This window comes from Fragaria vesca, linkage group LG6, assembly GCF_000184155.1.
Source record: "Fragaria vesca subsp. vesca linkage group LG6, FraVesHawaii_1.0, whole genome shotgun sequence".
NCBI classification, from domain to species: Eukaryota; Viridiplantae; Streptophyta; class Magnoliopsida; order Rosales; family Rosaceae; genus Fragaria; species Fragaria vesca.
The window spans coordinates 15538072-15557970 of NC_020496.1; the positions used below are offsets into that span (position 1 = coordinate 15538072).

The 19899-nt window shown below is 39.2% G+C and overlaps 2 protein-coding genes across 2 annotated transcripts; both read left to right on the plus strand.

Moving 5' to 3' along the window:
- The first annotated feature begins 5984 nt into the window (after positions 1-5984).
- Positions 5985-11648, plus strand: LOC101301885 (transcription factor GTE4-like). Its single transcript, XM_004303115.1, has 5 exons — positions 5985-8179; positions 8283-8328; positions 8412-8525; positions 8645-8733; positions 11615-11648. The coding sequence occupies exons 1-4, from the start codon at positions 6374-6376 to the stop codon at positions 8701-8703; spliced, it is 2025 nt and encodes a 674-aa protein (XP_004303163.1). The 5' UTR covers positions 5985-6373; the 3' UTR covers positions 8704-8733; positions 11615-11648.
- Positions 11649-12132: 484 nt separating this feature from the next.
- Positions 12133-18730, plus strand: LOC101302178 (uncharacterized protein HI_0077-like). The gene is made up of 7 exons (XM_004303116.1): positions 12133-12520; positions 12653-12894; positions 13021-13117; positions 17747-17930; positions 18042-18123; positions 18273-18333; positions 18432-18730. Exons 1-7 carry the CDS (start codon positions 12146-12148, stop codon positions 18495-18497), a joined length of 1107 nt encoding a protein of 368 aa, XP_004303164.1. The 5' UTR covers positions 12133-12145; the 3' UTR covers positions 18498-18730.
- The last annotated feature ends 1169 nt before the right edge of the window (positions 18731-19899 follow it).

A 19899-nucleotide genomic window follows, 5' to 3' on the forward strand; every position in this document is an offset into this window, starting at 1 on the left:
GAAACCATCGCTTGTGTAGAGATTGAAAGTTGTAAATAGTTGAGAATTTGAGAATGAGGTAGTTGTGCTTAGACTATCTTGATCGTAAACTCATAAGATTATATTGATAATCTTGCTCAATGTATGTTCCCTCAAAGAGGTTTTTTCACTGAGCTTTTGAATTCCATTGTGTTTGATTTATTTGTTTTTATAATTAATTTTAGTATTTATAATATCACAACCAACAACCTAGACCCGATCCCAAATCAATTACATATATCGATATCCACACTCCCACAACCATGAAGGATTAACAAGAGCATGAGGTCTACGACTTCCAAATTCCAAATGGCGATGACAATGCGAATTGTTGGTTAAGAGATAATGCTCTTTCTCAGGAGTAAAGTTCCAATCCAGGAGCCATTCTTCCTATGTGAGTTTCTCTATGAGAGTGTGTGTGCATGACACAAGTACGCCTTGAGGAACGAAAAGGTAGCATCCCTAAGATGTGTGGTCGTGTCCAAAAAGTCCAGCTATATCTTCAGCTCATAATACGTTCCTAAGGTGTCTTCAAGCTTATCATCATCCCACCAGCCCTAACCGGTCTTCTAGACGTCCTCCGGGTCATGCAAGGCCCTCAACACCACAAAACTCGAAAATGTAATGGACCTCATCTCTATAGGAGTAGTGACTGCACGCCCTACTAAACATTAGAGGTGACCGTGGATGTAACAATGCATATGGTGGATGAGGGGGTGGTGACAGTAGTGAAGAGCGAGATGACGGGATTTGTAGCGAAGCAAGTGCTAATAAGCTGAGAGGTGGTGGAGACCGAGTGGTTGGTCATGGTGAAGAGGGAGGCAACGAGTAGCATATCGGAAAGATAAGCTGTCGTGGTTTGGGAGAGAGGCATGTTATTAAGGTAGCCAATTTATCTTCCAAAATTATGGTAGTTAATACTGATAAACCTACTCGATTTAATGATGTTATGCCAAGAATCAATACTTTGCCACCACATATAGAGATCATGTAATGATTTTCAACTTTCGTATTATATGTGATTAAGCAATGTTAGCAATCCAGTTAGAAAATGCTCAAATGATATGAACAAACTTACTCTTATATTAGATGTATTTCAAGGCAAAACATAGTGCCCTTCGTGTATTAGAAATCTGGTTCAAGATATCCACATCTTAGCTGCCCATTTTCAAGCTGTTTCTTACAAGCACATACGAGAAATGCCAATTTCCTTGCACATGTTTTGGCAGCCTTAGGTCATTTTGTTCCTTATTGTTCAACTTGGTTGTATCAGCTCAGGTGCAGCATGCTTACCTGTTTATTATGCTTGGTACTAGCTGCAACCAAGGTTTTTCTTTGTAGGGTAATTAAAATATTGTATAGTCCTTGTGGTTTGAAGTCTACATCTGCTCAATCGTTGTGGTTTTATTTTAATCTGAATAGTCCTTAAAGTCACGATTTTTCATCCAAATGGTCATTCCGTCAATTTTCTTAATTAAATGGCTGACGTGTCTGTTAAAAATTACAATGTCTTTAACGGCCACATCAATATTATAACAAAAAAATTGACAGAATAACCATTTGGATGAAAAATCGTGACTTTAAGGACAATTCAAATTATAATAAAACCACAAGGACTGAACTGATGTCGACTTCAAACTACAAGGACTAAATAAATTTCAATTCTTCTTTGTAATTTAGTCTTTTCTCAATAAAAAAAAAACTTACTCTTATATTGAAAATATCTCAAGGACTTAAATGATGTGTTGTCTACTTGAGGAAAGATTTTATCATGGAAGGCCATCAAAGATAGGAGAGATATAGTCAAGAAAGATATCAACAAGGTGAAACTCTTCGAGGAAGATCTCAATGAGGTAAACCCTTTAAGAAAAAGTAAAAGCCTTCGAAGAAGTTGTCAGAGCAGATGCCTTCGATGAAATGTAAAACTCTTCAAGGAAACTTCATAAGGTGAAACACTTCAAGAAGGATCTCAATATGGTAAAGAACTACGTAGAAATGTGAAATCTTTAGAAGATGATCTCCATAATAATACTATTTTATGTAAGACAACACCCTTTTAAGAGGATCTAGATGATCATTTGCTACAATTAGTAATTGTCATTGTATCATGGAGATTTGCATCTAGTAATTGTCTCAAGTGTTGAGAATATTTATTTGCATCCTTACATAGATACATGTAGAAAAAGAGGAGCATATGTATGTGATGACAAAAGTACGAGGAAAAGCACAATTAAGCAACTTGAGTCAATTAAAGTGTAGTAAAGAAATAAAATTTTTAAAACAAAAGTTTGATATTCAATGTATCTAGTAAATTGTGTATTGTAAATCGGGACAGTTTAGAAAATTTAGGGTTGTGTTTCCAGTAAAATGTTAGAAAAATAAAGTGAATAGATGGTGTATTAAGTATGCGATTAGTATTTTTTTTTTTTAGAGAGCAAATGCGATGAGTATTTAGTACTTAAACGTGTGTGGATAAAATTTCTCCATTGCAAAAGACCTTAGCATCCTTATGTCAACTGATTTAAAGTCTCATCTAGTGTTGGATGATAACATCGAGGAGGACCGATCTTAGCCTAACTCTAAATTGGTTCACCGGAGGCCACAACTTTTAGGTTCAAAACTCGATCTCTATCTATCTCTTTTTGGCTCCGATCAGCCACACTCTTGCAATTAAAAGTCGTTCAACCGTGCTTATGAGCATTCACTTGCAAACACTACCTCCCAACACCGTTGCAGCATCACCGACATCGTCACGCAACTGAAATCAAAACGACCCCAATTCATTTCCACCTTCAATCGAAAACCCAATGCCGAGCCTCTCATATACTCTGTTGTGGCTCGACGACGATAAGAAGCAATGTTGGCGCTGGAACATACGACAATCGCGGGATAGCTACTGCCCTATGACAAACCCTAAGTTTTCGTATTAAGATATGTGTGTACACACACACACACAAATATTGAGTACTTCCACTGAGGGATCTATTTTTTTAGTCACTTTAAGGTATAGCTAATACCCATTAGATTTATTTGTTTTAATGAAGTTAGAGGGCTACGATTAAGTCAAGGTCAATGCCTTCGTACCCGTTTTCATCTTCTTCCTCCAGAAAACTCTACGGTTGTCCGCCTTGGCTTGTAGTTGTCTTCTGGTACTGGTACCACTAAGTACCCATACTATTTTAGGAAAAATCAATTGAATTTTGCTTTTGTTTCTTGTTTGTAATCCAATTATTTCTTTAGCTCCATAAACATTTGAAATCGTTGTTTTTCCAATACGCTTTAATCCGGTCTCGTGTATATCGTTTTTCTATGGTTGAATCTTCTTTTGTGCTTGCAAAGAATTTTTCCTCGATTCTCAGCTCATGTTCATTTGATGATATTATTGTTTATTTGTGTGTTTTCAAGTTACACCACAAGAATCCCTTCATTGACCCACTTTCGTAATCTTTCAATGAGGTTGGACTTACAATACTTATAATTGTCAAAAAGTTGGTTTCTCTAACTCTGATAGCTTATTATATGATCTAATTGAGGGTACAAAGGCCTCTTAAGTACCTATCAAACTTATCCGGCGAGATCTCACTTGCATTAAATTACTCAATTAAGGAAATTGCACCTCTAAAACAACAAGATTTCGAGGTCTATTCCTGCGTTGAACCTCCCTGAGCTCTAACAAATCAACAGTTCCAACTATTTGATAGAGGGGTCTATTCCAAAGATATTGCGGTTTAACAAATCGAGCTCATTTATGGGTAATTTACTGTGTGGAGGACATGTTGGTGCTTTCCTAAGTGAGGTGGGATGACGGTGACTTCAATTTCGACGAAACCAAGAAGAAGAGCAAGCTCTCCGGTAGATCTACAGTGGTATTTAGATAATGTGATCGCATTTGTGCTTGATTTTCTTTTGATTGTTGTCATGTTTTGTTCCATCATCACCTGGATAATGAAGCACTCGAAAGTTGAGACTCCAAGAGAGTCGGTGGTATCGGCGCCGGAAGACAATCACGAGCCATGGAGGATTTTGGGAGGTAAAAGACAGGATAGGTTGGAAACTTGGGATTGACCTTATTCTTTGGTTGCTGAAGAGAATTAATCTCAGCTTTACAATACATTAAAACAAATACAATGTGTGTTAGCTATCCCGATGACCAAAAAAAGGGATTCCTTAATGAGAAGTCAATGTATCCAATTTGGAAATTGTTCCATTAGAGTCGTTCTGCTTTACAATCCATAGTACTATTCCTCATCCTTAAAGTTCTTTTTTTTTTTTTGCCAAAATCAAGAAGCTTAAGCTTCCTCCTAAAGTTGCAATTTTCACTTGACTTCTCTTAAGATATAGATTGAAAACAAGGGATCATTTATCACATTTCAGGCACTAAGCGGTGTATTGCATAATCGTTTCTGGTTGCCAAGCTCTCAACAACAGAACAACGATGGCTTCGGGGCAGAATAACACCTTCTAGGTACAAAGATCATCCTGAACAAGACCATCTATGCGCGCACATAATCTTTACAACGCTACAAGGGAAAATCAGTACCTTTGTTGTGTTAAGCTCATCCCGCTAGTGTTTGGGTCTGTTGGGGTCACTCCCCATCACCCACCTTACTTACGAAAGCGTAGGATCCCCCCCTCATAATACGAACAAACCAAGCTTCAAGTAAGAACAATCTTTTACCTAGGGAGTTGAGGGACTCCTCAAGGGGTCTACTGATTGAGAGACCTGTTCGTAAGAACGAAACAAGTGTTTGCATAACACTCGCACACTCACGTGAACGCTTAACGATCGAGCGTTTCCTCTTGCACTTTGCAGGAAACTGCCCAACCAAGACATTCCCCTTACTTGGGGGCTTGAGGGACTTGTTAGTGGAACTCATACCAAGCGGTCTAGCTAAGCCTTGTGTGTGTGTGTTCTGCTATTTCTAATGAGCGCATGCACCCCTAAGCTGTACACGTGGACGCACATATGCGACCCCAGGAGAGTGTGATCCAACTTTCACCAAGCCACACTTGATGCGCGCCTATAAATAGAACTTTGCCTCACCTTTTCTAGTAACAAACTCTCGTTCCCTCCTCTTCACTTCTCAAACTATATGTTATGAGGTCTAACTTGAGCGTTAGAAGGGAATGATCTCTAACCTTGCAGGTTAGTGCTGATAGTTGAGAGTGGGCAATTTGAAAGCGCATAGTTCCTCCTTGGTACTAAGACTTAGTTGATTTACCTATCCCATAGACTTATTTTTTTCTTTTGTTGTATAAAAAAGAACAACCTGAAAATTTAGTTGCTTGGGTTTAAGATTTGACAAAAACAGTTACATGCTTGTAACCAAAATAGTTGAAAGATTTTAAAAACTATGGATTAAAAAGTCATCATACTCTGAGCTTTGAACTGTAAAAAACAGATGAGAACTCGCAATCTTTTAAGAGTGTGACAACTCGTTTGCGTCTGGCCGGGTTCTATATTTTCAACCGTGTTTTATATTTTTAATAAATAAAGGAGGTAACATTAAATCAAAATATAAAAGTAGTAAATTATAATTTTTTGTCAACTCATCTATTTCATTAATCAATATTAATGTAGGAACTGAACCCAACATTAGCATAAACACGGACATAGTACTTCGCCGGAGGCCGAGTGTTACACGAACATCCCACGAGGCACGACGTCCACTGGACCGCACGCGCCCTTTCTGGTCGTGCGGAACCTCTCCAAAGTGTTGCGAATATACCCCTCACCTCAAACAATTACCCACCAACTCTTCACCCACGTGAACCTCACGCACGCTCTCTCAATGGTACGTGCTCTCCACTTTGTCAATCGCGCGTGGGTCAATCTCCCCCACCCGTGGCATGGTACTTCCGGGGCACGACTCTTTTTTAGTGCACCCACACGCTTCGTCGTCCCCACGGACCCTTTATCGCCGTACACCTGTAAGATAAGGAAACAGAACTGCGAAGAGAGAGAAACTGCGAGACACTGGAAGCGTTTTAGAGAGAGAAAAACTAGAGAGAGAAAGTGAGAGAGAGAGAGAACGAGATCTGATCGAAGAGAGAAGAAGAAGAAGCGAAAGCGCTTTTTCCCGAAGCCCTGTTCGTGCTACTGATGCTGTTGTCGTAAGCCTTGAACTCTTTCTCTTCTTCTTCTTCTTTGTATGTTGGTCTTAGTTTAGAGCCCTACGATTCGTCGTTTTTCGTAGGGAACAGAAACCCTAATTTTGATTTTTCTTGAATCTGCAAATTTTGTGAGATTTGGGGGGAAAATTAGGGTTTTATTTGGGAAAAAAAACCCTAGGGGATTTTGGATCTTTGTGAGAGGGTTTTTGCGGGAGTTAGGGTTTAGTTGAGAGGTACATGTATGGCTTCGGGGCCTATAGTTGGAGAAGGTGATGGAGCCACAGAGAAGCAGCGGTGCTCGGAAACCAAGGTCTACACTCGAAAAGCTTTTAGAAACTCCAGAAAGAATCTTCTCAACAACAACAACGCCAAAACAATCTCTACCGCCACCGCCTTAGCCGCCGCTGCCAGAGACGAGAAGAGTAACGGCGAGAAGAAGGACGGGGAGAACAGGAATGATAATAATGTCAATTCTACTCAAGCTCCGGCGGAGGTGATTGGTTTGGAGGATGGGAACTCAGCTCAGCCTCCAGCTCCGGTTTCCGAGGACGGGAATTCAGCTCAGCCACCGGCTCAGGGGTCTCAGGATGGGAATTCTGCCCAGCCGCAACAGCCACAGTCGGTTTTGCGGGTTGAAGCTGCCTCTGGTGATTCGTCGAGCCTGAACCAGCAAGAGCCTATAGTGGCAGTGGCGGCTGCGGCTACTCAGGTTACACCTGCAGAGAATGGGGTTTTGAAGCCGGAGTCGGATAACAGCCGAGTTAAGATCAGTTTGACTTCGAGGTCGAAGCAAGAGGTGCGTGAGCTTAGAAGGAAGCTTGAGAGTGAACTGGTTATGGTTCGGGGTTTGGTGAAGAAGATTGAGGCCAAGCAGGGGCAGATTGCCGGGTTAAGTTACTCGCATGTTTCTGCGAATGATAGGGTTAATAGTAATGTCATTGGAGGGCTGAGGCGGGTTCACTCCGAGGTTGCTTCAGGTGGTGTTCCTCGTGAGGTTACTAGGCCTTTGCATCAGCTGAGTGTATCGGTATTGGAGAATAGTCAGGGAGGGATTGATAATGTGGAGAAAGAGAAGAGGACCCCCAAGGCAAACCAGTTCTACCAAAGTTCTGAGTTTTTGCTGGCCAAGGATAAGTTTCCACCGGCTGAAAGTAACAAGAAGACAAAATTGAATCTGAAGAAGCAGCATAGTGGAGGAGAGGTTGTACACAGGTATACGATGGGCAACAAGTTTTTCAAGAGTTGTAGTTCTTTGCTTGAGAAATTGATGAAACACAAGCACGGTTGGGTGTTTAATGAACCTGTGGATGCTGAAAAGCTTGGTTTGCACGATTATCACATTATTATCAAGAGTCCGATGGACTTGGGTACAATCAAATCCAGGCTGATCAAGAATTGGTACAAGTCCCCCAAAGAATTTGCAGAAGATGTGAGACTTACTTTTGACAATGCCATGACCTATAATCCTCCCGGGCAGGATGTTCATGTCATGGCAGAACAGCTAGTCAAGATTTTCGAGGAAAGGTGGGCTATAATTGAGTCAGATTATAATCGTGAGACAAGGTTCGGTTATGATTATGGGACTGGTCTTCCAACACAACCAATACCAAGAAAGGCTCCTCCACCACCACCTCCTCTTGATATGCGAAGGATCTTGGACAGGTCTGAGTCCATAACACATCATAGTGATCCCAGGCCAAGATCCATGACTACCACTCCTAGGACCCCTGCTCCAAAGAAGCCCAAGGCAAAGGATCCTCATAAAAGGGACATGACTTATGATGAGAAACAAAAGCTTAGCACAAGCCTCCAGGGTCTACCTTCAGAGAAGCTAGATACCATTGTACAGATTATTAGGAAAAGGAATTCAGCTGTCTTCCAGCATGATGATGAAATTGAAGTGGACATTGATAGCGTGGATGCTGAGACCCTCTGGGAGCTTGATAGGTATGTTACCAATTACAAGAAGAGCTTGAGCAAGCACAAGCGGAAAGCTGAACTTGCCATGCAAGCCAGACTAGTGACTGAGCAGAATGTCCTTCCGCAGGTATTGCCTTATCTCATGCCTTCTTAGCTCTTACTATATGTGTGTGTGTATGTGGTGGCAGTGGTTTGTAAACCATTATTTTTTTTTCTGTTATTTCTTACAGGCCCAGGCCCCCAATGTAGACGAGGTTCCCAACGAAACCACAACAGGTAGTTTTTTAGACTGGATTTGCTAGCATTTAAAGCAGTGGTACCTAAAGTTTATAACTGAAACTCTTACTTCTCATAAGCAGATCCAAAGATTGTTTCGTCTTCAACACCAATTCATAGGGATAACCAGGGGGATAATAGGAGTAGGTCGAGTAGTTCAAGCAGCTCTAGCAGTGATTCTGGATCTTCTTCGAGTGGTACTATGAGACATCTCTGTTTACAAATATAAAGTTTCGTACACACATTATTGGGCATAGAATGTTGCAATATTTTGATATTTAGTTGATGTGAATCTTCTATCTTATTTATATTGCAGACTCTGATAGTGATAGTTCATCAGACTCTGGATCTGATGCCGGATCTCCAAGGACTTGACTACTTTTTTCTTTTTCTTGTTAAGGTAAGGTCCTGCGCTCCTGCCATTGTGATATGTGTTTCAAGTATAATGTAGCTTTTGTCCATAAGAAGTTAGTTATTCAGTGCTTGTATATTGTTTCTGCTGGGATTATGAAAGACTTGAACGGACATAATCTTCTCCACTTGTCATGTTATGCATGAAATGGTATAGGTTAATATTGAAACATTTTATGAATCAGACATGTGGGCGGAGGAATTAGATGAAAAATTGTTGCTTCTCACATTGGGGTGATGTGAGGCCTTGAGAAGCCGAGTTATTTGACCTTTCCTGTACTTGGTCATAGAATGACCAGCTTTTGTTTTCCTTATTCTGTTTCTTTTTTTTCCTAAGTTTGAAGATGACCGGGATTGGATTTGAGGGTTATGTGTATTAGGAGATGCTCTGCTGGTATAGATGTTGGTGGTTCTCGTCATATTAGGGCTTTGCAATGGTGAAATTTGTTGCAATAGATCTGTAGGTGATAGCAGAGTTGTAGTGTGGATAGCATAGCTCAGGAACTCTTAACAGGAAGTAGTTGGTTGTGGCCATTCTTGTGATATCAATTAACAGGAAGTAATTGATGAAATACACAGAGGTTTAGGTTATGTGTTGTGCTACAGGGACTAGTCATATCAGTGTGAATGTTGACATGACAATATTTATAGGGAAACTGTGTCTGATAACCAACCCAACTCTAATGTTACCATTCTTTCCACTTTTGTGTAAGCTGATGTCTCAAAATAGTTGCATCTTAAGAAGATGGATGTTTGGATTTTGTTTTTGCCACCGAATAATGTAGGAACTACCAAAGCCGGTATCAGTGATATCATTCTGTTGATCAAAATTTTCAACCCTTTGTTCCCCTTTTCTTTCTCCTCTCTTTCTCTGACCAATCTGAAGTGATTTATGGTCATTGTCCTTAGAAAGATCTTGATATTATGCGCTCATTACTTGGTGTTTTTTAAGGGAATTATCACATCTGTCAGTCAGTTTGGTTTTTTTTTTTTTTTAAATTTTTAAATTTATTTTGGCCTTTGAAAATGTGTCTATTTTAACTAGGTGTAATCTCAGCGTCAACTAAAATTTTTCTGTAAGGTTGTCTTGCTTTATAAAACATGCTTGGTCGTTATTGTCCCGTTCCAGTTTTAAGGGTAGAATATAGTGATTGTGGCCTGGCATGCACAATATGCCACTAAATCATGTTCGTTTGATTGTTCCTACTGTTTTCCTTGGTCTACCAGTCGATGGTCATTTTAAATTAGTTGATTATAAAATGGTGGACCCATGATAGTGTTGGCTTTAGATGATTGTTTCACATGTAATCTCTCTGTATTTGTATGTCAGAATCTGACTTCTAACTATCTCTATTGGCATTGTGGGCTCATACACTCTAGGTTTAAGATCACTAATAAAAAGCAATATAACATATTGGAGTATTCTGCTGCTTTTAATTCAGAGTTGAGAGATGGCTGGGGAAAAGTTCTATTTTGAGATTAATATTAAGTCCTGGTTGTATCTATTCTTCTGCTTTTGGTCTATGTAATGTTGGTCCCTAAGATACAAGGATTCTATTCTCATCTAGTTCCACGTCTCTTTTGTGAACATAAATTAGCTTATATGGCCAAGTGTTTTTTGTGTGCTGTGGTGTCATTAAAAATAATGCCTTTTACAAAGTTTCCTGAAAGAGTTTAGGGTATATACAAAAATAGCTGATGTAGCTTGGAGCGTCAGAGATTTCATCGTCAACATGTGATTGTAGTTTTGTTGAACGGCGGTTGTAGTTATTTATGAGTATGGAGTTGTTTATTATTCTGACCAAGTGCGCTTAAGTGATTCTATTTCTATATCTTACTTGGGGATAGTTTTAAGTATAAAACATGTTAAAAAATTATTCTCAGATATACGAAATATGAAAAATTTCATCTGAAGTGTCTAGATCAATTTGGGACAAATCACTGTATATTTCAGTTGTTTTTGGTAATTTACAAATATAAGCAGTTATGTTTTTTTAATGCTAGTAAGCTAGTTCCCTTTTACGTGCAAGCTATTTCCATCTGTATTGTCTGTTTTTTATTTATTTTTCACCCCGGACCTTTTATCAGTTTTATTATCACTACTATTGAACCTTTTATATAAATATATGTTGGAATCCATGTCTGCCTACCTTCATCTTTCACATAAATCTTCTACACCCATATACATGTTGTATTAATAGAGTAGTTTTTTCCAGAAAGCAATAAGAATTACTAATCACAATTTTCTAAACTTGCAGATCTCTGAAAATTAGAGTAGATGGTGATTTTCTTCATGGTCATTGGAAGCTTTCAAACTTGGATTTGAATCGACTTTGGTTGTATAGTGGAATTTCTCAAGGCCTTCAACCATCCTGCTAATATAGCGGGTCTGCAGTGTTACGGTAGTTAGTTGCCGAGTGTCTAGATGACCTCATTAATCTTGTCGGAATTTGTATAATATTGGCAGACTTGGTGATGATTAGATGCAGTTGGTCTCTTTTGATAGCAGTGTACATTGCTAGCTGCTACTCATCTAGGTTTCAATGACTTGTTTTTAGTTTTGTGCTGGCAGATTCAGGATACTTAGTGCTACACAAGGGTTGGTCTGTAATCCAAGTTCATTGAGTCTAAGTTGATTCGTATGAATTTTATATGCTTGCATGGCTAAGATTTGTAGATTTGTTTGTAGTGGTCTCTGAGTACAGTATTATCTTAGTTTGACTTCCACTAGTACTAACCTAATATGCAATTGCCTGATCTCAAGCTGCTTTATACTTGGATAGTTAGATGTAATGTTTCTTCCGCGGATGACTTGATTTTTATCTTGAAATGTTGCTTTGTTTTATTGTAAATATTTAATGTTACCTTGTGGCAGGTTGAGTAGATTTCGATGCAAGGTCTGCTTTTTGTGTTTATCGGAGCCCTTTACAAACTTGAGGATACAATCCCATACATGTGTGGTTGAGGAAACTGTTTCATTTAGACCAGCATTTACATATTTCCGAACCTTTTTTAGATGTATCATCTCATCAATGAAAAGGAAGACGTATATGGCCACCAAATGATAAGCCTTGGGCAATAGTTTTATCTTTCTGAAGCTTTAACGAATCGTCTGTATAGAAGGGTAGGGCTTGTGCATTATTGAAAGCCAGTCCTAGCACATTTTGATTGTAGCCATCCAAACAGTTTTGCACACATCCTGCCCTTAAATAGAGTCGGAATTGTTGAGCGAGCAAAGGAAAATATACAAGCATAATTGGCTTACATACGTCGAATTATCATTAGACCAAATGATTAGAAATAATGGTCTAAAATTCAATCTATATATATTTTCTAGAAATTTCAGAGTTTTAGTGTTTAAAATGACCATTGCACCAGTGGTCACTCGTATGTAACAACACAAGAAATGCAGCGTATGAGACTCCACCACATGCTCTCTCCAGCACCGCACTGCCTCACAATCAAGTCCTTTTCTTCTTCGCAACATCACTCACCATGGTCTGGTCTCGAAACTTGGAGGAATAGCCCCCTCAATGACAACCGTTGCTGGGGACCCAAGGGCCCCCAAACTCACCCCTCTTCCCTTCACCCTGACGCTCCAATGCTGCCGTCATCCGCTTCCTCTCTCGCCGAGCTTGGTGCTCTCGTTCTCTCCACCCCTGACCCCCTCGCCAAGTCCCACCTCTCCCACCTCGCTTTCTCCACGTGGCGCCAACGCAACCTCCCACTTGGCTCATGCCCACCCCCTCCTCGTCCCGCCCGCCCTCTTAAACCCCAACTGGTCTGTCTGAGGAACACACTTGTTCTTGTTTTGTTTTTAAAGTTTGAATTGGGTATTTGTTTTTGATGGAAATTGTCTTGTTCCGTAGAGCTGTGTTTTAATGTAGTTTAGTTGTGTGCTTGTTCACTTTAGGTGCATCCGAAAGAAATTCCGGCTCCCAAGAACTCGGGATTGCCGCTGAATGCGTATATGCTACATAATCTGGCCCATGTGGAGCTCAATGCTATTGATTTAGCGTGGGACACTGTTGTCCGTTTTTCTCCATTTAGTGACATTCTAGGAGAAGGGTTTTTCGCTGACTTTGCTCATGTTGCCGACGATGAGAGCCGCCATTTTGCTTGGTGTTCTCAGAGGCTTGCCGAACTTGGTTTCAAGTAAGGAGACTAGTGTTGGTAGATGATTGGTGTTCTCAGAGAGCCGCCATCCGCCATTTTGCTTCTTTTTTTTTTTTTTTTTTTTTTTTTTGTAGATGATTGGTGTTGTTTCTTCTTATTGACTAGGTATGGAGATATGCCTGCTCATAATCTGCTCTGGAGGGAGTGTGAGAAGTCATCTGACAATGTTGCTGCACGTTTGGCTGTCATTCCTCTGGTCCAGGTAATGTGTTTCACTTGGATAAATATCTATCCAATCTCTAAGAAGTTATTTAAATAAGATCATTTGATGATATGGCTGAAATGCTATCACATGTGGATTGATGTGTATTCCATTGCATTTCATCAATGTACTTGCATGTTTTGGTTGCCATCTGTTCAGTTTGTGTTATACAATCATGTTTTGCATTCAACAAAGAAAGCGACACAGGCAGATACATTTGGCTTGACTCTGGCAACAGGTAACTAAATGCTTAGAAGCATACATGAGTTCTATAGAATACTGACTGAGTCATGGTGTTGGTACTACGTAAATGCATTGTCTTGATGGCCGATCCTCATGGAAGTATATTAATGTCTGATATTGTGTTTCAAATTTAATTCTTTATTTTAAGTAGATTCAGTTCAGCCAGGATAATGCCTTGAATACTCGATTTTCCCTCCAATTTTGTCAAAAAGAGAATACTTATATACATTGCTTGGGGATGTTTTTCCCACTTTTATTACTAGTGTTGATAAAGATGGGGTATCCAATAACAAGCTAGGGTTAGATGCTACTTGTAATAGTGGGTGGAGGATGGTTGAACTCTTACAAGACCATTTATTTCTACACAAACAAGTCTTGACATAGGGTTCAAGTTTTAGGAAGTAGTTATCATAAGCCTAAAGTTATATGATTGTGAGAGATTGAAGTTTAGCCAGATTCAATTTTGTGTAACGTCTGCAGACCAGATTCAAGCAAATATTGCAAATCGAGGATATGGATTTTGTCTCAAGAAGTGCTCAAAAGTGAAGGTGGGCAAGGAGAAGGAGAGTACAGTTTTAGTTGGGTGGGGAGGGCTCAACCGGCAGTTTACGAGGTTCTATATCACTTGTTGTGTTACCACTTACAGAGTAGCTGATATGGTTGAGGGGTCTAGGCTTTGAGCTGGGACTAAGGGTTTGAGAAATTTGTCTGAATATGTAATGGAGGAGCTGATCTTGTTATTATAGAACATGCTAAGTGTTGGGTTGGTGAGATATAATCAAATTGAAGGGTCTGGAAGTTAGATTTACGTTCAGACATATGAAAGGCTGAAATGCAATTACATGTGGATGATGTGTAAATCATTGGATTTCATCAATACACTTGCATGTTTTAATAGCCATCTCTTCAGTTTTTGTTAAATAATCATGTTTTGCTTTCAATGGAGAGAGTGACACGGGCAGATACATGTAGCTGGACTCTGGCGACAAGTAGATCAATGGTTTAAAGCATAGCATCAGCTTGAGTGATGGTGTTGGTACTGCGTAAATGCATTAGCATGATGGCTGATCCTCATGGAAGTAGTTCTTTTAATTTATGTCTGATACCATGTTTCATTTTTTTAGTAGATTCAGTCAGGATAATGCCTTGAACACTTGATTTCATCCAGTTCATTTGTCAAAAAGAGAATACGTGTATACATTGATTGGGGATGTAATTCAACTTTTATAACTAGCTTGAGAAAGATGGGGTATCCAATAACATGCTATGAGTAGATGCTACTTGTGGTGGAGGATGGTCAGGGTATCCAAGATCATTACCTCTACACGAACAAATCTTGGCATGGGACAATTATATGACTGGGAGATTCGAATTTAGCCAGATTCAACATGGTATCTGTAATGTATGCAGACCAGATTCGAGATTTGAATGGAAACCTGAGTTTGATAGGTTCAAGCTTACATTCCTGGAATGATTTTTTCTTGAGGCTATGGTTTTATTTGTCCTCAAAAGCGCTGAAAAGTGAAGGTGAGGGAATGGGAAGGAGAATGCAGTTTTGGCTGGGTGGGGAAGCCTCAACCAGCAGTTTACAAGGTTGTATATTAAGGTTCTCGGTACTGCAATTACAGAGTAGCTGATATGATTGACCGGTCCAGGCTTCTATGAGCTGGGACTTGGGGTCTAGAGGAATTTGTCTGATCGTGAAATGAAGGAGCTGATCTACTTTTTATGGAACATGATAAGTTTTGGGTTGGTGGAACCTAAATAGATTGAAGGGTTTGGAAGTTAGATTTATTTGTTTTGCTCTTTCTTCAGTTACTCAATTGAGGATTATTCTCTTCCAATATTTAGGCTGGTGGCTTTGATTTGGAAAATCTTAAGCTCTACAATATGCCAAGTTTTAGCATGGATTGCAGCCAGCTAAGCTCAACATATGTTAGATGCTTGAGAGAGAGGGGGGGGACTAGATGCTTGCTTATCCCCAAGGTGTATTCTGAGTAGAATTATTGGAAGAGATAATGAACATGTGTTGATCCAGTACTAAGTTGCTCCTACGCTATGGTTTAATATTTTTAGGGAAGCTGAAATGGCCCGGATTCTCTAGAACAGTGTTGTCTTTGGTTAATTTCAAGTTTTAGGATATGAGGAGGAAAAACAGCGATAGCTCAGTGGGTCATATAGTTGGAAAGGAATAATTGCATTTTAGGGAGCATTTATTATTATTATTATTATTATTATTATTATTATTATTACTATTATTATTATTATTAATATTATTTTTATCAAATGATATGAACACGATACCAAGGGAAACCCATGGAAATACCCCTTTATCAACAAAACATAGACACAATGTAATTTTATTGCATTGGAAAAAGCTATATTATGGATAGCTTCAGATTTTATTTAAAATGTTAAGAAGGGACAGAGTGCTAGTTTAAACACATTAGGTGTGATAATAACAGGGATAGCATGGCAGGCTCATAGGTCCAGCCTGTTGTGTTTTGGCTCGTTGATATGATTTGGAAATTAAGGATTCAGCAGGAAAATCTTAGTCTAGAAAGGAAAGAGGATTTTCTATAAGTTTTAGGAAAGTAATCTTTCAAGATCTGTTAGGATTTTGTCTGCTAGGTTTAGGAGTCCTAAAAAATCTTATTGTATCAGCAGCCCCTATAATAGGGAGCCGCAGGGGGATTCTCTAAGTGTGAGACAGAAAACCTAGAGAGTCAAGAGTGATAGAGAGATAAGAGATCTAGCAGGGAGTTGGGGATTAGCATAGGGATTTCAATAAGTACTTGTAATCAAGTTGTTATTCTCCATAGTGCTAGTGATTCTCTCAAGAGAGATCACAAAGTGGACGTAGGCTAATTATAGCTGAACCACTATAATTCCGCTGTGTTTGTTTTTGTGCTCATTTTGCTTATATCGTAAAGTCTGAGTAAAGATCCTAGGGACTTAACCACTATACAGCCAACTAGGGATTTTAGACATCCAAGATACATCTTCAGACAAAGATAAAGCATAAGTGACCAATTGATACACCATGCATTTGCAGCCTGAGAAACATAATGCAGTTCTGCAACTGCGTAGGAAGCCATTAGACTATGAGCCTGTTATAAACCCTTCTTTTTCCTGGTGCATCTCACCATTATAACAAGAGAATACATGGACTTTGAGTCAGGTTCCACCAGACTTGATTTAAAACACAAGTCTGCTAACTCTAATCCATTCACAATTTCCATATTTTCAATGACAGAAGGAGAAAAGCATCCAACTAGGGCACTGGGCAGTGCTAGGACTATTTAATCGATGAAACTCCCACTACCACATCTATCTTTGATTTCATCAGACCAAGAGGAGGACCCGATTAAGTGCTAGGACCGGGTAAAAGTTTGAACAGATACAGTGTGGAAGTGGAGGAAATATGGGAAGAGTTGTTTATTTGTTCTGTTTCTAGGTTTCTGTTTCATCAGCCTTTAGGGTTTATAGTCTGCCCTTGTTTGGAATTGGAAGGCGCTCAAGGTAGCTAGTTTTTTGGGGTAAGGTTAACACATTGTAGAATTTTCCAGTTTTTAAAGGGTGTTTGCTTTAAATCATTCTATGCATCGACTTCTTGTTTTGTACTTTTGCTGAGTTTGAATTAAAAAGTTTCTATCTTCAAAGAAAAAGAGAACAAAGCAAAAATCTGGACATAGCTAAATGAAGCAATAACTTGATAAAGAATGTATCTTTCCCTTGACAAAGTATGTGTTTTTTCCTCAATATTCAGGCATTTTGGTTGTTATTTGCAGCAAAGAGATGGTGTGGCTGCTTAGTAATGGATGTAACTACCTCGGTCCTTTTTCGGCTGGTAGAAAGAGAGGATAAAATTGCCTAGTTTAGTGGACAAAGAGGATTGGGTTGGGAGTGGACTGCTGGATGTTACAGAACAAAAGCCAATATATGCAAGTTATGGTGGTTGGATCAGCAAATCGAAGAACAGACTTGTTGAAATTTGGAAGAGCAAACATTGAAAGAATTTTTAGACACTCAAGTGAGAGAGTTTTTTTTATTTATAAATATTTGACAAATTAAACTTATTAATTTTCAGTGTTTTGAATTTGGTGCTTCTTCCATTGACTTGTTTCGTCTCTGCTAGTGTTTCCAAGTTTACTAATAAATCGTAATTATTTTCGGTACACTTGGTGATTCTCTCTGTATGTTGACAAAGTTAACAATCATATAACTCGGACTAAAGTACAATGACTTTTGCTAGCAATTACACTGGGTTTTCCACTTCATATAAAAAGTAAAAGAAATAAAGATTTCATCCCAGAATTCTGCGTTATCTGCTTTTGTCAATATATTTGATCAATTGTACTTCATGGTTTCTTTTGGATGTTGTAGGAGGCCAGAGGACTGGATGCCGGACCACGGCTTGTGCAAAAATTGGTTGGGTTTGGAGATCTCAGGACATCTGAAATCGTTGCTAGGATTGCTGATGAAGAAGTGACACATGTAGCTGTTGGTGTCCACTGGTTTGTCAGTGTCTGTCAGAAATTAGGTTGCGCCCCATCTTCTGCATTTAAAGGTTTGTTTGTCTTGTTCTTTTGTTGTCTGTTTATTGACCTTAGGAATACCCAATTTTAGAGCAAGCTGGATCACTATTTGGAGTGAGGATCATTTTTCTGCAATCCTGCAGACTTGTTAGAAGAGTATAACGTTGAGTTGAAAGGGCCCTTCAATTATTCAGCTCGTGATGAAGCTGGCATTCCTCGTGATTGGTGAGAACATTGCACATATTTTTTGGTTCTTTTATGGTATGGAGGAGGAATTGTGACTGTTATATGGTTGATCGACTTCTTTTTCTAGTCTGCATGCTTAAAAGAATGTGTATATGAAATTATGACAACTTGCTTTATCCCCTTTGCAGGTATGATTTATCTACAAATAACAAGGACATGAAAAGGGATAACAGTGAGAAGCTTTCTGAGGTATATAGCATTTACATCCTGAAACTAATTCCATAACCTTGATATGTCTAGTCTGCTTTAATAAATATTGTTTATAACATCTCACTTGTATTATACAGGTGTATGAGAGGTTGGCTTCCATAATTTCCATGGAGAATGAGAACTCGAGTTTGAACAGGCGTTAGTAGTTTTATATCAACAATTGTTCTCTTCTCCAAGGTTAATATATAAAATGATATGAAGCTTATCCTTCCGGATGGTTGCACACTGAAACAGAATTCATGAAGGATATGCAATCTCTATATGAATTTGTATATGAACGAATCTTGAAGTTTTCTCTTTTCCTATGGAGATTTCTGGCTGTAAAATTTGGTGTATCAGCTGTCAGTTGACTAAAATGATTGAGCTCATGAATGAGATTATGAGAGTTGGATTTTGGCTTATGCAGTTGAAGTTGTGTGGTTGCATCATAGCACATGGTTCACAGAGCATAGCATATGCTATTTTCGAGATTCTAATCACCTCCTTATTCACTTTGCCTTGCATTTCATCATTTATATTTTCCAATGATCATTTAGATAATGTGTGTGACACGCCACTTCATGATGGGTTCGATGATGCTTTAACTTTACGTTAAATTTTGTCCGAGATTTCATGTCAACTAGGATAAGAGATAACATGTATGATTATTACGTGCTTCATAAGGACACATTCTCATCAAATTTCCACAAATTTAACTAGTCCTTTTATATCCTGAACAAGAAATGTCTTGCCTACTATGTTGCGTCCCTATATCCATATGGGATGTCATAGTACCTAAAGTCCCATCGTATGGGTTGGTCGGTATTGAACATGTTAGATATGTTAGTGAAGAGGGTATACAACGGAAAATTAGAGACGGTAACTTAGGTGGCCACCGTCACTATGACGTTTCCCGTTAAGAGACCATCGTAAGCCGTCACTACCATTATGACATTACCATGGACCATCCGGAGCGGATTCAGTGCACCACGGTGCACTGGAACCAGTCATTTGTAGGTCACGTGAGGTAACGGAAAACGTTTGCTTGGTTGAGGCAGTGTTCGTCTTTCTGGGTTTCCAGCTTCTTCGTTCTCCTCGACCTCACTTCCTTCTCTAATCCCCAACAATAGATTGATTAGATTCAGATCGAACCATGGTCGTCAACGTCGTCTCTCGCCGTGTAAGTATACTTCATCGCCGCCGCCGCTCGGCTCTGAAGTAGATCGAATCGAGGTCCGATCTGATCCCAAAATCCTTCTCCTCTTCGAAAAATTCTGACCCTTTTGGGAGTAAATTCTCAGAAACTAAATTCAGCAATGCAGCAAGGTGGAAATAAATTTGGTTGGAGGGAGAATGTTCTTCAACATCGATTTCAGTCATGGATTTCTTAATTGTTGCACAGAGCTTTGAGCTTCTAGACATATATAAACAAGGAAAGCTTAATCTAATCCAATCAATTTGGGAGGATGCCTATTATGACGGAAACTAAAACAAAATTAAACAATGATCAAACTAAACAGATGAGGGAAAGCAACATCAATGGCAGAAAGAGTGGAACTTGCAGAG